The sequence below is a fragment of the Vanacampus margaritifer genome, chromosome 13, assembly GCF_051991255.1.
Source record: "Vanacampus margaritifer isolate UIUO_Vmar chromosome 13, RoL_Vmar_1.0, whole genome shotgun sequence".
Taxonomy (NCBI): domain Eukaryota; kingdom Metazoa; phylum Chordata; class Actinopteri; order Syngnathiformes; family Syngnathidae; genus Vanacampus; species Vanacampus margaritifer.
In genome coordinates, this window is record NC_135444.1 from 22,384,310 (window position 1) to 22,398,379 (window position 14,070).

General features: G+C 41.6%; 2 protein-coding genes across 5 annotated transcripts; one reads left to right on the top strand and one right to left on the bottom strand.

Moving 5' to 3' along the window:
• Nucleotides 1-94: 94 nt before the first annotated feature.
• On the bottom strand, nt 95-7,969 carry tomm70a (translocase of outer mitochondrial membrane 70 homolog A (S. cerevisiae)). The gene is made up of 12 exons (XM_077584083.1): nt 7,619-7,969; nt 6,466-6,639; nt 6,241-6,367; nt 5,694-5,803; nt 4,250-4,398; nt 3,929-4,136; nt 2,793-2,927; nt 2,418-2,525; nt 2,233-2,349; nt 2,070-2,167; nt 1,231-1,353; nt 95-1,158 (listed from the first exon to the last, which is right to left on the bottom strand). The coding sequence occupies exons 1-12, from the start codon at nt 7,952-7,954 to the stop codon at nt 1,005-1,007; spliced, it is 1,839 nt and encodes a 612-aa protein (XP_077440209.1). The 5' UTR covers nt 7,955-7,969; the 3' UTR covers nt 95-1,004.
• A 1,579-nt stretch (nt 7,970-9,548) lies between these two features.
• Nucleotides 9,549-13,790, top strand: lnp1 (leukemia NUP98 fusion partner 1). Of its 4 annotated transcripts, XR_013296414.1 has the most exons (5): nt 9,549-9,982; nt 11,247-11,486; nt 12,183-12,281; nt 12,505-12,778; nt 12,936-13,052. XR_013296414.1 is itself a non-coding variant. In XM_077584088.1 (4 exons), exons 1-4 carry the CDS (start codon nt 9,755-9,757, stop codon nt 12,706-12,708), a joined length of 771 nt encoding a protein of 256 aa, XP_077440214.1. In that variant the 5' UTR covers nt 9,549-9,754; the 3' UTR covers nt 12,709-13,790. The 4 variants fall into 4 exon arrangements, 3 of the variants coding, with proteins under 3 accessions (XP_077440214.1, XP_077440215.1, XP_077440217.1); XM_077584088.1 differs by having other exon boundaries at nt 12,505-13,790; XM_077584089.1 differs by having other exon boundaries at nt 9,551-9,982; nt 12,523-13,790.
• The last annotated feature ends 280 nt before the right edge of the window (nt 13,791-14,070 follow it).

The window sequence follows — 14,070 nt, forward strand, 5'->3', positions numbered from 1 at the left end:
GCCAGATTATGCAAATGCCACTATTTATATTAATTTAATCTTAAATATTGATGCAACACAGCCTTAATAATAAATGGCAAATACACCATGGCCATACCCTTTCCAGGAATCATAACTTTATTAGGATTCAAATTGTATTTAACTTTGGTCACCATACATAGCAATGAAGAATGTCAGTAGAATTTGTCAGTCAAATTCAAAAGTGGCGGTCTCAAAGAAGAACTGCGTGCCCGTCTGCAAAATGATAAACAATGAAAAAGAAAACAAAAAGGCTCAGGTAATGAGTTTAAAAGAACCACCCACAAGTGAAAATGAAATAAAAACCAGTTTTCTTGTCACAAAAAAAAAGTACCATAAATGTACAACTTCGATTGTGTTAGCTATAAAATGGAGGCGTTTGGGTTAGCCTGATGGTGAAGATTCTCCTAGTCTTCAAACAGCGCAGGCGTTATAAAGTGAACATGCTGCACAAAATGTAGAAAAAGAAAAAACAGGCCATTCAATGTTTAAAAAAAAAAAAAAAAAAACTTCCTGCTTCCGAATCCACCGCCACATACAAGCTCTTAATCCACAAATTACAAACAGGCATTACACATTTGGCTATATGGTTTTAAACTTCAATTTGGAACAGATATTGGTACATAACAAAATGCTTTGATAGTTGAACGAGCTCTCACAGTATTTTCTGTCGATTCAGACGACCACTCACAAGTCCACTTTTTTTTTCATTTTTATGTAGTAATTGTCAATTGGACGAGTGCATAACACCATTGCTGTGTGACACATTGTGGAAAAAAAACTAAACAAAAAATAAACCCTAAGCATTCCAGACCCTTTTTCAAATACAACGTAAACACGATGCTCTATATACTTCCAGGAGGGTTCTTTGTTATCCTTTTTACATTACAATCCAGCACTTGATCCCCCCCTCGCTTAAACAAACTGATGCAAAGTTGAACACAGTTACGGTTGAAGAATGCGCACCCTTCGGACTTCCGCAGACGTTACAGCGTCGGAGGCTTGAGGCCGTACTTCCTGGCGACCTCCGTCTGGGCGTACGCCGCGTCGCACAGCGAGTACAAGTGCGCCATCTCCATCTCCGACTTGGCCAGGTTGATGGCCTTGTTGAACATCTCTATCGCTTTGTCCAGATTGCCCCTGAAAAGGAAGTTATTTCACATCAAGGAAAGGTTGGATTAACACTGAAAAAGGTCGGTCGGCTCCGCTCACCTCTGAACTTCGATTGTTCCCATTGTTTCGTAGGCAAAGTCACATTTGTTGTCAATCTCGATGGCCTTGCTGATGAGGTCCAGACCCAAGTCCAGGTCTTGCTTCCACTGGAGCTGTAATAATCTGTACAAAATGGGGATAATGACAATGACTGTTTCGGTCAGGTCATGTGGAAGGATTTATTAAGTGGTAATAGACCGATATGGGGTTTTTCAAGGCCGATACTGATACCGATTATTAATAGTCAAGGAGGCAGATAACTTATATTTCAAGCCAATATTCATTTGCAGTAAAAGAGAAAATATTAGCGTACATTTAAAAAAATAAAATAAAATCTTTTAAACTATATTGACAGATTTGCTGAAAAAATTATTTTAAAAAATTAAAGGGCGGTTCCAGGTTCATCAGCATGTGTTAAGCTAAATTAAAAACTAAGCAAGTAAATAGATCCCTAAAGTTTTCCAAAGTTTCCATTTTTTTTTTAGAATAAAGTGTTCGGAGTTTCTATTTTTTATAAAGTGGAAATTCAAGTACCCTGCATCTCACTAAGCGACAAATGCATGCGAATGTCGCTAATTAGGGGTTTTCGTCAGCGTTCGCAAAAAAAAAATAATAAATTGTATGAATATGTTCCAAGCGTGTTTACACGACAAGTAAAAGCTGTCTGTGAACATCTTACACTTCCTGACGAAAAGCCCAAAATCGCTACGTTCGCAAGCATTCCTTGCTCCGTGAGATACCAGCTTTATCGGCCTTCAGATTTGATGGCAAAAAAAGGGTATTTTGGATCTCATGACCGACCGATAAGCGTAAAAAATCCTCAATGATGTCAATCTCACCCTTTGTGGACATATGTCGCGGCGTTGTCTGGTTCCAGTTCAATACACTTATCATACATCTCGTCCGCTTTTCCAAACTGCTGCTGATCGGTCAAAGCCTAAGAAGAAATCGTGGAAATGTTCACATTTGGATTCCACTTTGAGAATAAATGCGATTTCCTACCTGAGCGTAGAGCGCGTAGCCCTCAGCGCACTTGGGGAACCTCCGGATGACGTCCTCAAAGCCGTCCATGGCGATCTGGACTTGCGATGGGTTGTTGCCGGTGTACGCCTGCCGGTACTGGAGCACACGCGAGCAGCTTTTCAAACCGAGCCCTTCATCCCAAACCCGCGGCCGTCCAAACTCACCAGAGCGAAGCATCTCTGCGCCTGCGCCAGAGCAGAGTCGGGCCGGAGCAGGATGCACTCGTCAAAATCCCCCACGGCTTCGTCCACCTGGTCCAGCAGGATCTTCAGCTGAGCGAAATAGCCACGAGTCACTCGAATATCACTCGTGGGAGGGCTTTTGTTCTACTACAGTCGCGCACGGATATTTTTAACTAGTGAGGAAGTGTTTGAGCTTTCATCCAATATACCTCAAATTCACTTAAAGATTGAACAAGTGGGCTGGAAAAATCATTACTAGAGTCGCACAGTTGTTCTCCTAGCGCGTCCCCGCCATTCTACGATACGAAATCGATGCTGAAAGGGCTTCCCCACAACGTTGCTCCCCCTGACTCGTACCTGCCCCCTGTGGTGGTACACGTCGGGGTTGCGCGTGTCGATTTCCGCCGCCATGTTGAAGTCCTGCGTGGAAAGCATGGGTTGCTGCTGCTGCATGTACATGCTCCCGCGCTTGATGAGAGCGTTGGCTCGCAGCTGCGCATCAGAACAAAATAGATGAGCCGCAGGTTTCACCAGGAAGTCGTTTTAATGAAACTTTCAATTGTAAAAGTATTGAAATAATTTTATCAATTTAAATATATAACTATATACAGGGATGTGATTTGACCAAAGTGAAATTATCTGAAAATTTAGCCGGGGGTCTGGGGGCCACTGGCACCCAGCTAGGTCCAGGGCAGCGCCCTGGTGGGGAGACAAGGAGGGCGAAGCCCCCTGGAGCTCATGGGTTTTCCGTGTTTTTAAGTACTTACAATGCACTCACATAACAAAGAAATAGACAAAACAACAGCATAAATTTTCAATGTATATTGAACTATCCCATATAAAATGGCAGTTTTAGTCAACTCAAAATCAGTCACATTCAAAAACATTGGACTGCCTTTGCTTTTAAAAACTATCACTGAGAATATCATCATATCTAACTAATGTGATTACTAAGTTAACACATAAATAATGTTGAAGAGTTCAAATTTCATGAACAAATAATTGTATCATGACCAAATGAAAAGTAACTCATATTAGAGCATACCACAAATGTCTTTGTTATAGCAGAAGATGTTATCTGTCGGAGTCATGTGCATACACAATGAACTACTAAAAAATAAATAAATAAAAAAAAAAAAAAAAAAACGGATTTTTTTTTTTTTGGGGGGGAGATAAAAAAAAAGCGGAATTCCGCGAATTAGCGGAAAAATCACATCCCTGTATATATTACATTTTATTTTTTATTATAAATGTAAAAATTTAATTTATTAAAATTTTAACCTATAATTTTATTTTATTTTTTTTTATATAAAACATGCCATGCTGCCTCCAAGACAGCAGAGGGTGCTATAGTCCCAAACTTATGTGTTCCCCAAACTTAACAGAACTATTTTACACACCGTATTTCCTTCAATACACAAGTGGGATGGTTACTGCTATACATGCCATTTAGCAGCTCCAACGCTAACAGCCGATGCTAACAACGGACGCACCTTGACGTTGGCCTCCTGCATGTTGATGACGCGGTCCAAGTCGGGCTGAGCGGCGGTGGCGTTGCCGATCAGCAGGTAGAAGGTGGCGCGCAGCAGCAGCGCCTCGGCCATGTAGCGGCCCTCCGACTCCACCTCTTTGGTGCACTCGCTGATGATCTTGTCGTAGTTCTCCTCCTCCATGAAGTGCTTGGCCTTCAGGTAGCCCGAGCTGAACAGGAGCACATACCGAGACCGGGGCTGAATTTGAACCATTTTTTTAAGCAAGCGCGCAGAAGCTGTTGCTTGTTGCCATTCCCCCCTGCAAATCATCTTCTCTCGTACCTGGCCGTGACCTCGGAGGCCTCGCCCTCCTTGTCCTTATCTTCGTCCTTCTTCTCGCCCTTCTGCAGCGGCTGCGAGATGATGTCATCGGTGAAGGAACCGAAGTAGGACTTGATGAACTGAGGAGAAGGCATCATCGGCTCACGGTTCTAGAACAGAGAGAAAATGGTTACTTGCGCTTTTTATGAAGCACATGCTTATTTCCAGCTACTAGTTGTCAGTATTTCTCCCTGTTCACATCAGACATTTTTTTCTAGCTCTCCATTATCTTTATCCGTCTTTTAATATCAATTGTGAAATCTATAAACGGTGATTATCTTGATCTATGGAACGGGTTTTGCTGCGTTGACAGCAGTCAGCAAGCAGAGTAGCATTTCTCCAATATCATCTTGCTATTTTTTTTCTTCCACAGCAGTACTCAAACCCTGACCCTCTGATTTTACCCCAGTTTTATGAAACAATGGTTGACATGTCTTTATAATTGCATACATCAACTGCACCATTAACTCATTGACTCACAGCCATTTTCACCGAAGCCACGCCCTTCGCTCCCGGCTGGTTTACTGGATTTTGACTGATTTTGCAAGGCTCATAGAATATTGTGTTATATTGCTATAAAAACATGGAATCCACCAAAACAAAGATTTAGAGTTTCATCAGGAAAAAAAAGTATAGTTGTATTGGTTTCCATTTTGCAGAAATTAGCATTAGAATATAGATACGTTTCATCATTATTCATAAACCTGTTTAAAACTGTGGGGAAAAGAGTTTTTTGCAACATGGCCCTGGTTGGTCTCTTATACTCTGCTGCCACCTGCTGGCCGTTTTTGGAATAACCACTGCTTCAACCATTCTCTACAGGTCAGAGGCTGCATCAAAGCCTTCTGTATGCTCTAGCATTTAAAAAAAAAAAAAAAATTAAAACATATAATATGTCTTTGGGAGCATGGTAATATTTAACTCTTTGACTGCCAGACGTTTTCAGAAAAGGGATGTCGTGGGTGCCAGCCGATTTAAGCATTTTGACTGATCTTTCAAGGTCTACAGAAAATTATGTGTTTGGACTATGGAAACACACATACTACCAAAAAAAGATTGGACTCTCATCTTTCATCAGAAAAAAAAAGTTTGTTTCTACCTTATTCCGTTTTTGAGTAATCAACAATAGAAAATGGTTAGTTTCACCTCTGTTTTGAAACAAACGTCTTTTAACGTCTTTGGCACTGCTCCATAGGATTTTACTAAACGTTATTTAACGTTTTTGGCAGTCAAAGAGTTAAAATAGAACGTAATTAGACGTTTTTGGGAGCAAAGGTTTTATGATGCAGTTTGAGAACAGAGAACCAGTTCATTCATTTGACATGTTCCATGTTTTGAAATGAGAACAATTTGGAAGTTAATGGCATGCAAGGCATTTTTCAAAGAAATGCAGAAAAGTACAGACCTTGTATTTATCTTTGGCCTTCTCCTTCCCCAGCTGCTTGAGCACCTTGTCTGCCAGCAGCATGCTCTGCTGGTTCTGGAAGGCCTCCAGGATACACACGGCGGTGACATCTGATGGGCGCAATGCCACAAAACAACTCACACTATCTTCCATCACACATGCAGTAAGTGAACCCGGTTCATTGTCAAAAAAACTTTTCACCGTTTCACCCTTGACCGGTTTCAAGTAAGAAAAGCGATCACATCTCACTGAGAAAATGAAACTAACAAGACTTGCTCGCACAGTTCTGCAAATACGAGGCAAAGCGTACTTGCTTCAAGCCGTTCGTTACCACCACTGAATTTTATTGTAAGAGTGACAAATAAAAAAATGAATTCAACATTGCATATCTGACAGGCAACTCTAAAATTGGACTTGCAGAACAATAAAAAAAAAAAAAAAAAAAAAAGTCTCAACATGGAAATGTTTGCATGGTGGAAATGTACATAAGGAGTATGAAAAAGTGTGCAAACGATGTAGCTGGCGAAACGTGGCCAGTCCTGCTCACCTTCCAGGCATTCCTTTTTGTTGTCCAGCTTCTCCAGAGCTTTGGCTCTCCTGAAGAGGGCCTTGATATATCGTGGGTTGAGCTTCACTGCCTGCGAGCAGTCCTGCACCACCTCGGTCCATTTCATCTGAGTCCCAAAAAAAAAAAAAAAAAAGAAAAGAAAAGACAACCACTGCTTATGTAATATGCCTCACAGATTATTTGAAATTTCTGTGCGGTGCTAACCTGCTGCTCGTAGGCCGCCGCTCGGTTCTGGTAGAACGTTGACAGGTCGCTTTTCTGCTCGGCGGGGCAGAGCGCGATGGCGTCGGTGTAACACTGGATGGCATTTTCGTACTTGGCCGCCTTGAAGTATTTGTTACCTTTGTTCTTTGCTCCTTGGGCCCGATCCAAAGGACTCTGAAGTGGAGAAAACCAGGAATGACAAACGGAAATTAACTCATACACAGAAAATTGTTAATGTATTAACTCAAAAAGCTGTTACAATGCAGACGTTACAGTTTTTTAAATTTGTAAAATGCTTTTCAAAGTACTCATAGTGGATTTACATAATATGAAACCAACAATAAGATTTGAGGAGCAACAATTAATTGATACATTTACAAATGTCTGCTTTTACTTTACATAACAGCGATAAACATTTTTAACTAATTTATGACAAGTTACAGACCAAATAAGTCCCTATATCGAGTATCTATTTATGGAAACTTTTACAGTCAGTTCAATCTATTATAAAAAGAATGGTTATTTGCAACCATTCTATGAAAACCCTGAAATTTACAAGCAGCCAGAAGTGCATATCAAACTAGTAGCCCTTCAAATTAATCAGTAACCAAGTAGTAGCTTTCACTTTTATAAACATTGGTGAGCACATTATTACCTCTAGTCTAGTGTGATATTGCTTGGTTCGTTTTGTTTAATCATTAAACAATACTAGTTAACAGGAATTGGAGAACACATCTTAAGCTATTACGAGTCACTAACACTAAAGCTAAATTCCATATTTTATCATTCAAAATAAATTTTTTTTTTATTAAATACATTAAGGGTTGTGAAAAAAATTTGTTCTAATGAAACCCCGTGGTTAGCATCGCTACTAATTAGCAGCCAGGCAAGTTAGAAGGTTAATTAGCTCGTAGCATTAGCACATTCGCTCATTGGCTTTCCCATTGGTTTAATAGAGTAGGTGAGACCGAATACGCGTGGCCTCCCTAGCCTGCGGGGTGGCTGTCACCCGCAGGTGCCCTTGGGTCCGCGTCACTACCGCGGCAATGACACACCCGCTGCCGGCTAAGCAGCCCACAAGGCCCGCGACGCGCTTCAACCCTCTCGGTGTTGCTAAATGAAAACGCCGCCAAGTGAATGCGCCGAGCGGTACCATGTTGTCCAGCCCCTGGTTGGCTCGCGAGGCGCTGTCTTGGCCCTGCTCCGGACTGGCGCTGCCTTCTGGTGTTATCCGCTCGCCGCTACCTTTCCCCGGCCGTCCCTTCGCCCTGCTCCGGTTCCAAAGGTACACGGCTCCCACCCCGAGCACGATGGGCGCGCCGACCAGCAGCGCCAGCTGCCAACGCGGAAGGCCGGTGCCGGACTGCGGCTCGACTGGCTTGGAGGCAGCCATGATGAGGAACCCAGGTTCGGCTAGCGAGCGAGCTAGGTAGCAGTTCTGCGCCAGTCGTCTTCTTCTTCGCGTGCTGCGCACAACGTGAGGAATCATGGGATACGGGCTGACGGGAGATGTAGTTTTTGTAATTTGTAGTCCAAATTTGCTGCCTCGCAGTTAACAATCTCAGTGTTTTGTTTTGCAAGACATTTTTTGTTTGCCGTTTGTTTTGAGGTAAAATCTATTACCTGTAGTTATTCTTGTGTTAGTAAACAGGACTCAAGACTCTGAGCTTTATTTGATGCATTTGTTGCGTTTGCCATCTTGTTGGATGTCAACGTTCACACATGAATACATTTATTTTTGATGATCACATTGTTGCATGTGACTTGATATTGTTTTACCTTTTATAAGTGTATTTGATGTCAAAATTGAATGCAATCATATCTGAATGGACCATTTTATACAAGAAATCCAGGTTAAAAAGAACCCTTGGTTTGTTTTTGTTATATTGTTTTCTGTAGCTCTTATGTATTAATTATTTTGCTGTGTCCTTTCAAAATATCAGCTTGTTCCTTCTGTACAAGATTGATACATCAAATGCCTTCTTTTTGTGTCTAATTTTACACACATTTATTGGTTCAAAACACTGAACATTAAAAATACAAAAAAAAATAAATAACAAAAACAAGTATATTATGCCTTTTCATGGGCTAATGACAACTATGTCCAAAAAAACGTATTCAATTTAAAATGGTATTAAATATTGTATTCAAATATTATTGAAGTCGTTTTAGCTCCTCGCCTCTTCATTCAACATACAGTATTTAACGGGCTGACTTTGACGACCGGCGAGCGTCGGTCACAGGGCGAGGACAAATGGCCGAGGGCAAAAAAACATCGAGTGGCGTCCAGACATGGCCGGGCTCGGCTCCCAAATGGGACAGAGTGTAGTTGGCAAAGACTCCTCTAACGCACTCACAAGCATAATGCTAACCTATAAACTAAAGGATACGGATGCTCTTTGGATTGACGTGAGTCGATCACATGTAACCCCTTTTGCGTCGTTTCATCAGGCTTGATGGACATACATGATTAGCACTCTTAATATTTTATATTGTCAAATGAACTTTTTTTTGTTTGAGTCAGGATTATGCTAAAATACATTTAATTAGGACGTAAAGAAGAAACCTTTTTTGCTTCATTACAATGGTCATGGTGTTACTCCTTCTGGTGTGTAGTACTTGGCCACCGGGGGGCAGTATAATAGTCATGTAGACACAAATAAAGAGTTTCACAACTACTGCAAGTTTTGTGGGCGCCAAACCCCTTTTTCGTGGAAAATGTTTACTGGAAGTTTCGCTTCATTTTTTGTCAGGAATTCTGTAGGTTTAGAAAAAAAATAAAAATTTCAACGCAATTATAATGGGTGTCAATTATATCCAGATTTTCTCTATTCTGCTTGCTATCACCTGTGGGTCCAATGTATTCTCATTAGGTTCCACAAATTATTGTTAATTCCCATAGAAAGTTATATTAGTTTTTTGTTGCTGTTGTTGAATGCATTAAATTAAAAACACATGACACAGAAGTGTTATGAGCTGATGTTTTGTTGTCCTACATACCGGGATCACGCAGCACTCCATAATTATTGACATGTTTGATGCACTCATGGAAAGTATGGGCACAGTGTGGAGGTGCCCCGGGGGGACTTGTTGACTGGAATGGAATGGAAAGGGTTCCGAATGCAAACACTCCCATCCTCAGTCTCTCCAGAGTGAAAACTCTCCTCCAGCCACGTTAAATAGATTAAAAAGGGATTGCGCCGGGTTATTTCAGGATGGCCCGGGAATAGTCGGCCGTTCAGTCAGTCGGGATTCCAGTGTCACAGCATCGCCACCGTTGTGTGCTGTCATGTCGCTGAGGCTCCTGCCCGCCATCATCATGGATGACGAGGACGATGATGGCAACTTTACCAAGTGGATGAGCAGTTACTGGGGACACGGAGCCGAAGGATGTGGCGGAGGAGGAGGAGGAGGAGGTGGTGGTGGTGGCGGCGGCGGATACTCGCGTGAAAGGAAGCGAAGTTTTCGGAGACCCACCCAGACAAGAGTTGATAGACGGGCATCGCTTCCCACTGTGGTAAGAAAGACACGTTTGCTTTATGCATGCATGCGCTCCATGACCAGCGTTAAATCCCTGATGCGAACCTCTAACCCTGCCTTAAAACCTGACTTTGAAAATGAACCCTATAGTTTGAACCCGGATGTGAGCCCTAAATTGATACGCTAACACTTGTTTGAGACATTTGAAAACCAAAATAAATGTTATTGTAAGACCAATTTAGCAACATTGCCCCCCATTAAGAATTAGGATGAGATTATTGCTGTTGTGTACATGATCGGTGCGTCCATTCTTAGGTTGGATTAGCTCCATTTAGCCACATTAAAGCTTCTCACATTTAAAGCTATGGATGGCAAATATTACACAAGTGTCTCTTTTAAATCCACAAGCATGTGACAGACAGACAAAGTTAGCATGAGATTTAATGGACTGGCTAATGTGTTGATTTTTTTTTTGATGCTGGAATTGATAGCGTGTTGTAGGCTACTGCTGGTTGATATTGGGTGTGTGTTACTGCATTGGTTTCATCATCACCGCGATTTTAGGTCACGTGAATGCCTATCTTAGCCTACAGCTATGTTTTGCATTCTCACTTTCTCTGACTGACATTTGATATGTAGTCTACTAAGCACTTTTTTTTTTTCTACAGCTGAGCAAACGCTGGCTAGCTTTAATACTGTCTATTGTCGAGCTGAAGTTAGCAAGCAGGCTAGCGTTTATGTTTTGCTATTTAAATCTACAGGATTTGTCCTCCTCATTATTAATTAATATTTTTAGTTAATAATAATAACAATAAATGGGGTATATCTGGTGTTACAGTAAACATTTCTTACAGGTATCTGTAAAATGTTTGGTTGAGTATCTTTGACTAATTTAGCAAAACATAATGGCTAACGTGTTAGCTATGCCAATGCTACACTTGCTATCCTTTTTGTTGTCAAAAGATAATTTACACGTTGAACTGTAAATAACAGCCGCCATTCTGTCTCCCTTTCAAGCAATTTAGCTCTTGTAACATCTCATTTTCGACATACTGTACACTTTACATATTCAAACTACGATGGTAGAGAAGAAGGCTAAAATAATCATTCACGCCATTTATTTTGTTTTCTCTCCCGCTCCGTCTTTATCAAATGACGTAGAAGAGTTTTTTAACCCAAGGAATTGACTATAGTGTTTTGGCATTAACGACATGGACGCTCAACCCATCAATCAATTCCATATTTGACTCAAAATAAGCCCTGTCGAATTGATACAGTAAAACGATGATCCTTCTTCCCAGTCCCAGCTCGACGCCATGAAGCTGAACCGCGTGCACGCGGCGGCGATGGCGCCCGCACCGAGCCACGCCAAGAGCCGAGAGGAGAAGGGAGACGTCAGAGCTCACCAGAGGGCTCGGCGGACGTCCTCGGACGACAACGCGCGCTCCAAGTCGGCCGTCGCCGAGAACCGCATCGGCACCATCCCGGAGCTCACCGAATCCTTCCAAAAGAGACTTTGTCTTCAAGATACTTGCAGCCTGGTGAGCTGGACTTCACATTTTGAAAGACTTCTTTGAATGACGTTTATTTTTTTTTTAATGTATTACTTGTGCGCAATATTTAAAAAAGTAACTCATTTTTTACTGAGCGTTATCTGAAAGTGCTTTTCTATTGGCTGCTGCTAAATGACGTCACTTCTGTGTGACACACTTTCAAATGTCTTTATTCCAGTTAAATAAATATACTTAAAATCACATTTAAATCATCCCCAAAAGCTCATGCATTAAATTAATTACCAAATACTAAAACGAAGGACATTTTTGCTATAATTATAATTAGTTTTGTAAAATGTAGTGTCAGTCAGTTTTCATTAAAAAAAAAAAAAAAAAACATTTCGTTTTTATTTTATTTTGTTAACAAAATAGTTTTTTGAATTTTAGTTTTTTTTTTGTTAGTTTTCATTAACTTAAATAACCTTGTTAGGGTTAGGGTTGCAAATTAGAGGTTTCAGGCCAGAGTTGGGTTTTGAATTTGTGTTTCTAGACAAAGTTATGTTAAAGCAAGGGTTCAAGGCAGGGTTAGGGGTTCAAAAAATTTTAAGTTTTCAAATGAGGGTTTCAAGACTGGGTTAGCGATTCAAAGTAGGGCTTCAAGTCAGTGTCTCGGTTGGGGTATCCCATTTGGGTCTGGAGAACACATTCTGGTGGCCGCTTTTCTTCACGTTTTTTGTTTTTCAGAACGACGATGCCAAGATGTGTCTTCTGTGTCACGACAATTTGTACAAAAGTGGCGGCGCCCTTCAAGAGCTGCACTGTGCACACGCCTTCCACAAGGAGGTAAGAAACAATACTCCTTTCAAAATGATGGCTAAAGCTCATTTGAACCTCAAACCTTGTTTGAAATCCGACTTTGAAATGTTTTCAAACCCTCATTTGAAAAGCTCATTCGTAACCCGAACCCGATTTAAGCCTTTGTTATCTCCTAACCCTGGTTTGAAAAACCGCCGATTTGTAACCTGACTTTGACTCCCCTTACCCAAACAACAATCACACTCACTAGTCTACTTTGGAACGGAAGGCCGCTCGCAGGTCCGAGACGTGCGGCCCACACAGCGGGAGCGAGAAGGCGGCGGCCTGCCTGGCGAGGAGACTCAGCGACAGGAGGAGGTCGGCGGATGAAGTCGGCGCCGTCACTGCGGAGCAGCAGCAGCAGCAGCAGCAGTACACGTTCCGACGGCAGCTTTCGCTACGCAGGCATCGCTAAACTCCACACGGAATATTTTCAGTGGCGGGCCTATCATGTCGCCATTATAAAAAGAAGCGTCAAAAATGAAGTATAGCACATTGTTCATTGTGTGTACAAATGATGTTGTTTGATGGCAATGCATGCTGGGTAACCATTTGCTCCACCGGACTGACAACTGTAATAGGTTACCTGCGCAATTATGACACAATCAACCCTTCTTTTTTTTTTTTCAAAATGTGTTTCAGTGCATGGAGCCGTGGCTGTGGAAGAAACAAACGTGTCCCGCGTGTCGTGTCGCGGTTTCCATGCCCAAGCCCCTCTACTGGTCCTCGTCCCGCCTCAAAGTCCCGTAGCGGTCCCACAGATTTTGTCATGCCTGCATGCTAACTTGATCCTCGACTTCGCCGTCTCTCTGCACGCTCCTCCTCCCTGCCTTCAAGATCGTACAGTGAATCCCGACATATTTGCTAATTCGCTATATTTGTTGTTGTCTTTTGTATCTTCCTTTATTCGCTGAAAAACTCACCTATGTAGTTGCTGTTTGTTCAGGTTAAATCCATGTCTAATATAAAAATATTGCTTTTGCGCCATCTGCTGGCATCTTAGTGCCGAGCAACTACAGTGGTGCCTTGAGATACGAGTTGAAATTGTTGAAATCTTTGAAATGAATAGAAATGCCATTTATTGATGTCAGCCCCTCAAAAAAAAGTTTTTTAATGAGACAAAGTGAACTCTATAACATTGGACTTTATGAAAACATATTGCAATATTGCAATTAAATAGAATGTATAAAATTAAACGGTTTGTACATCATGATTAATTTATAGCATAGCCTTTTGGTGTATGCGTCTTTGCCATCTGTTAAGTTGCAGTAATAGTAGTGGTATAGTGCTCTGTACAGTGAATTTTCCTAATTGTGTAAAAATCCTGAATCATGATTACGTAGGGATTTTTTGTGTTCTTTTAAATGAGTAGTGAATACTGTAAGTGAACAATTTCCAAACACAGCCCAAAAGGGACAACCATTTATTTTAAAGTGAGTGTTGTTGTATATACAACTTTATTGACATTTTTGAAAATAAACGCGATTTGATTCCTAATTATTGGTCTCTGATTGGTCAATCTTTCCCCCATTCGTTTCCTGAACACGTGTATCCTTCAGGAACCCCTCGTTTTTTTAAATTACTATCCTGCTCCGTACGTGGTACGTAGACTATCGAACAATAATGTCTCGTTTGGAAGTGAAACGGCTGATGGGAGGTGCCGAGGTGGACAGAGGACTCACCCAGCTGCTGTGTACGTGCTTGCAGGCAGCGTCTCTGCTTGGTTCGACTCGGCAGCACGGAAAGTTGCGGGTTCTCCTGTTTTTTTTTTGCGGAG

Coding starts and splice junctions, on each gene's coding strand:
- tomm70a (XM_077584083.1), bottom strand. CDS start 7,954: ATGATTCCTCACGTTGTGCGCAGCACGCGAAGAAGAAGACGACTGGCG. Junction 2,350..2,417: donor CGCAGAGATGCTTCGCTCTG/GTGAGTTTGGAC, acceptor CGTGTGCTCCAG/TACCGGCAGGCGTACACCGG. Junction 1,354..2,069: donor GCGACATATGTCCACAAAGG/GTGAGATTGACA, acceptor CATTTTGTACAG/ATTATTACAGCTCCAGTGGA.
- lnp1 (XM_077584088.1), top strand. CDS start 9,755: ATGTCGCTGAGGCTCCTGCCCGCCATCATCATGGATGACGAGGACGAT. Junction 9,983..11,246: donor GGGCATCGCTTCCCACTGTG/GTAAGAAAGACA, acceptor CCTTCTTCCCAG/TCCCAGCTCGACGCCATGAA. Junction 11,487..12,182: donor TTCAAGATACTTGCAGCCTG/GTGAGCTGGACT, acceptor TTTGTTTTTCAG/AACGACGATGCCAAGATGTG.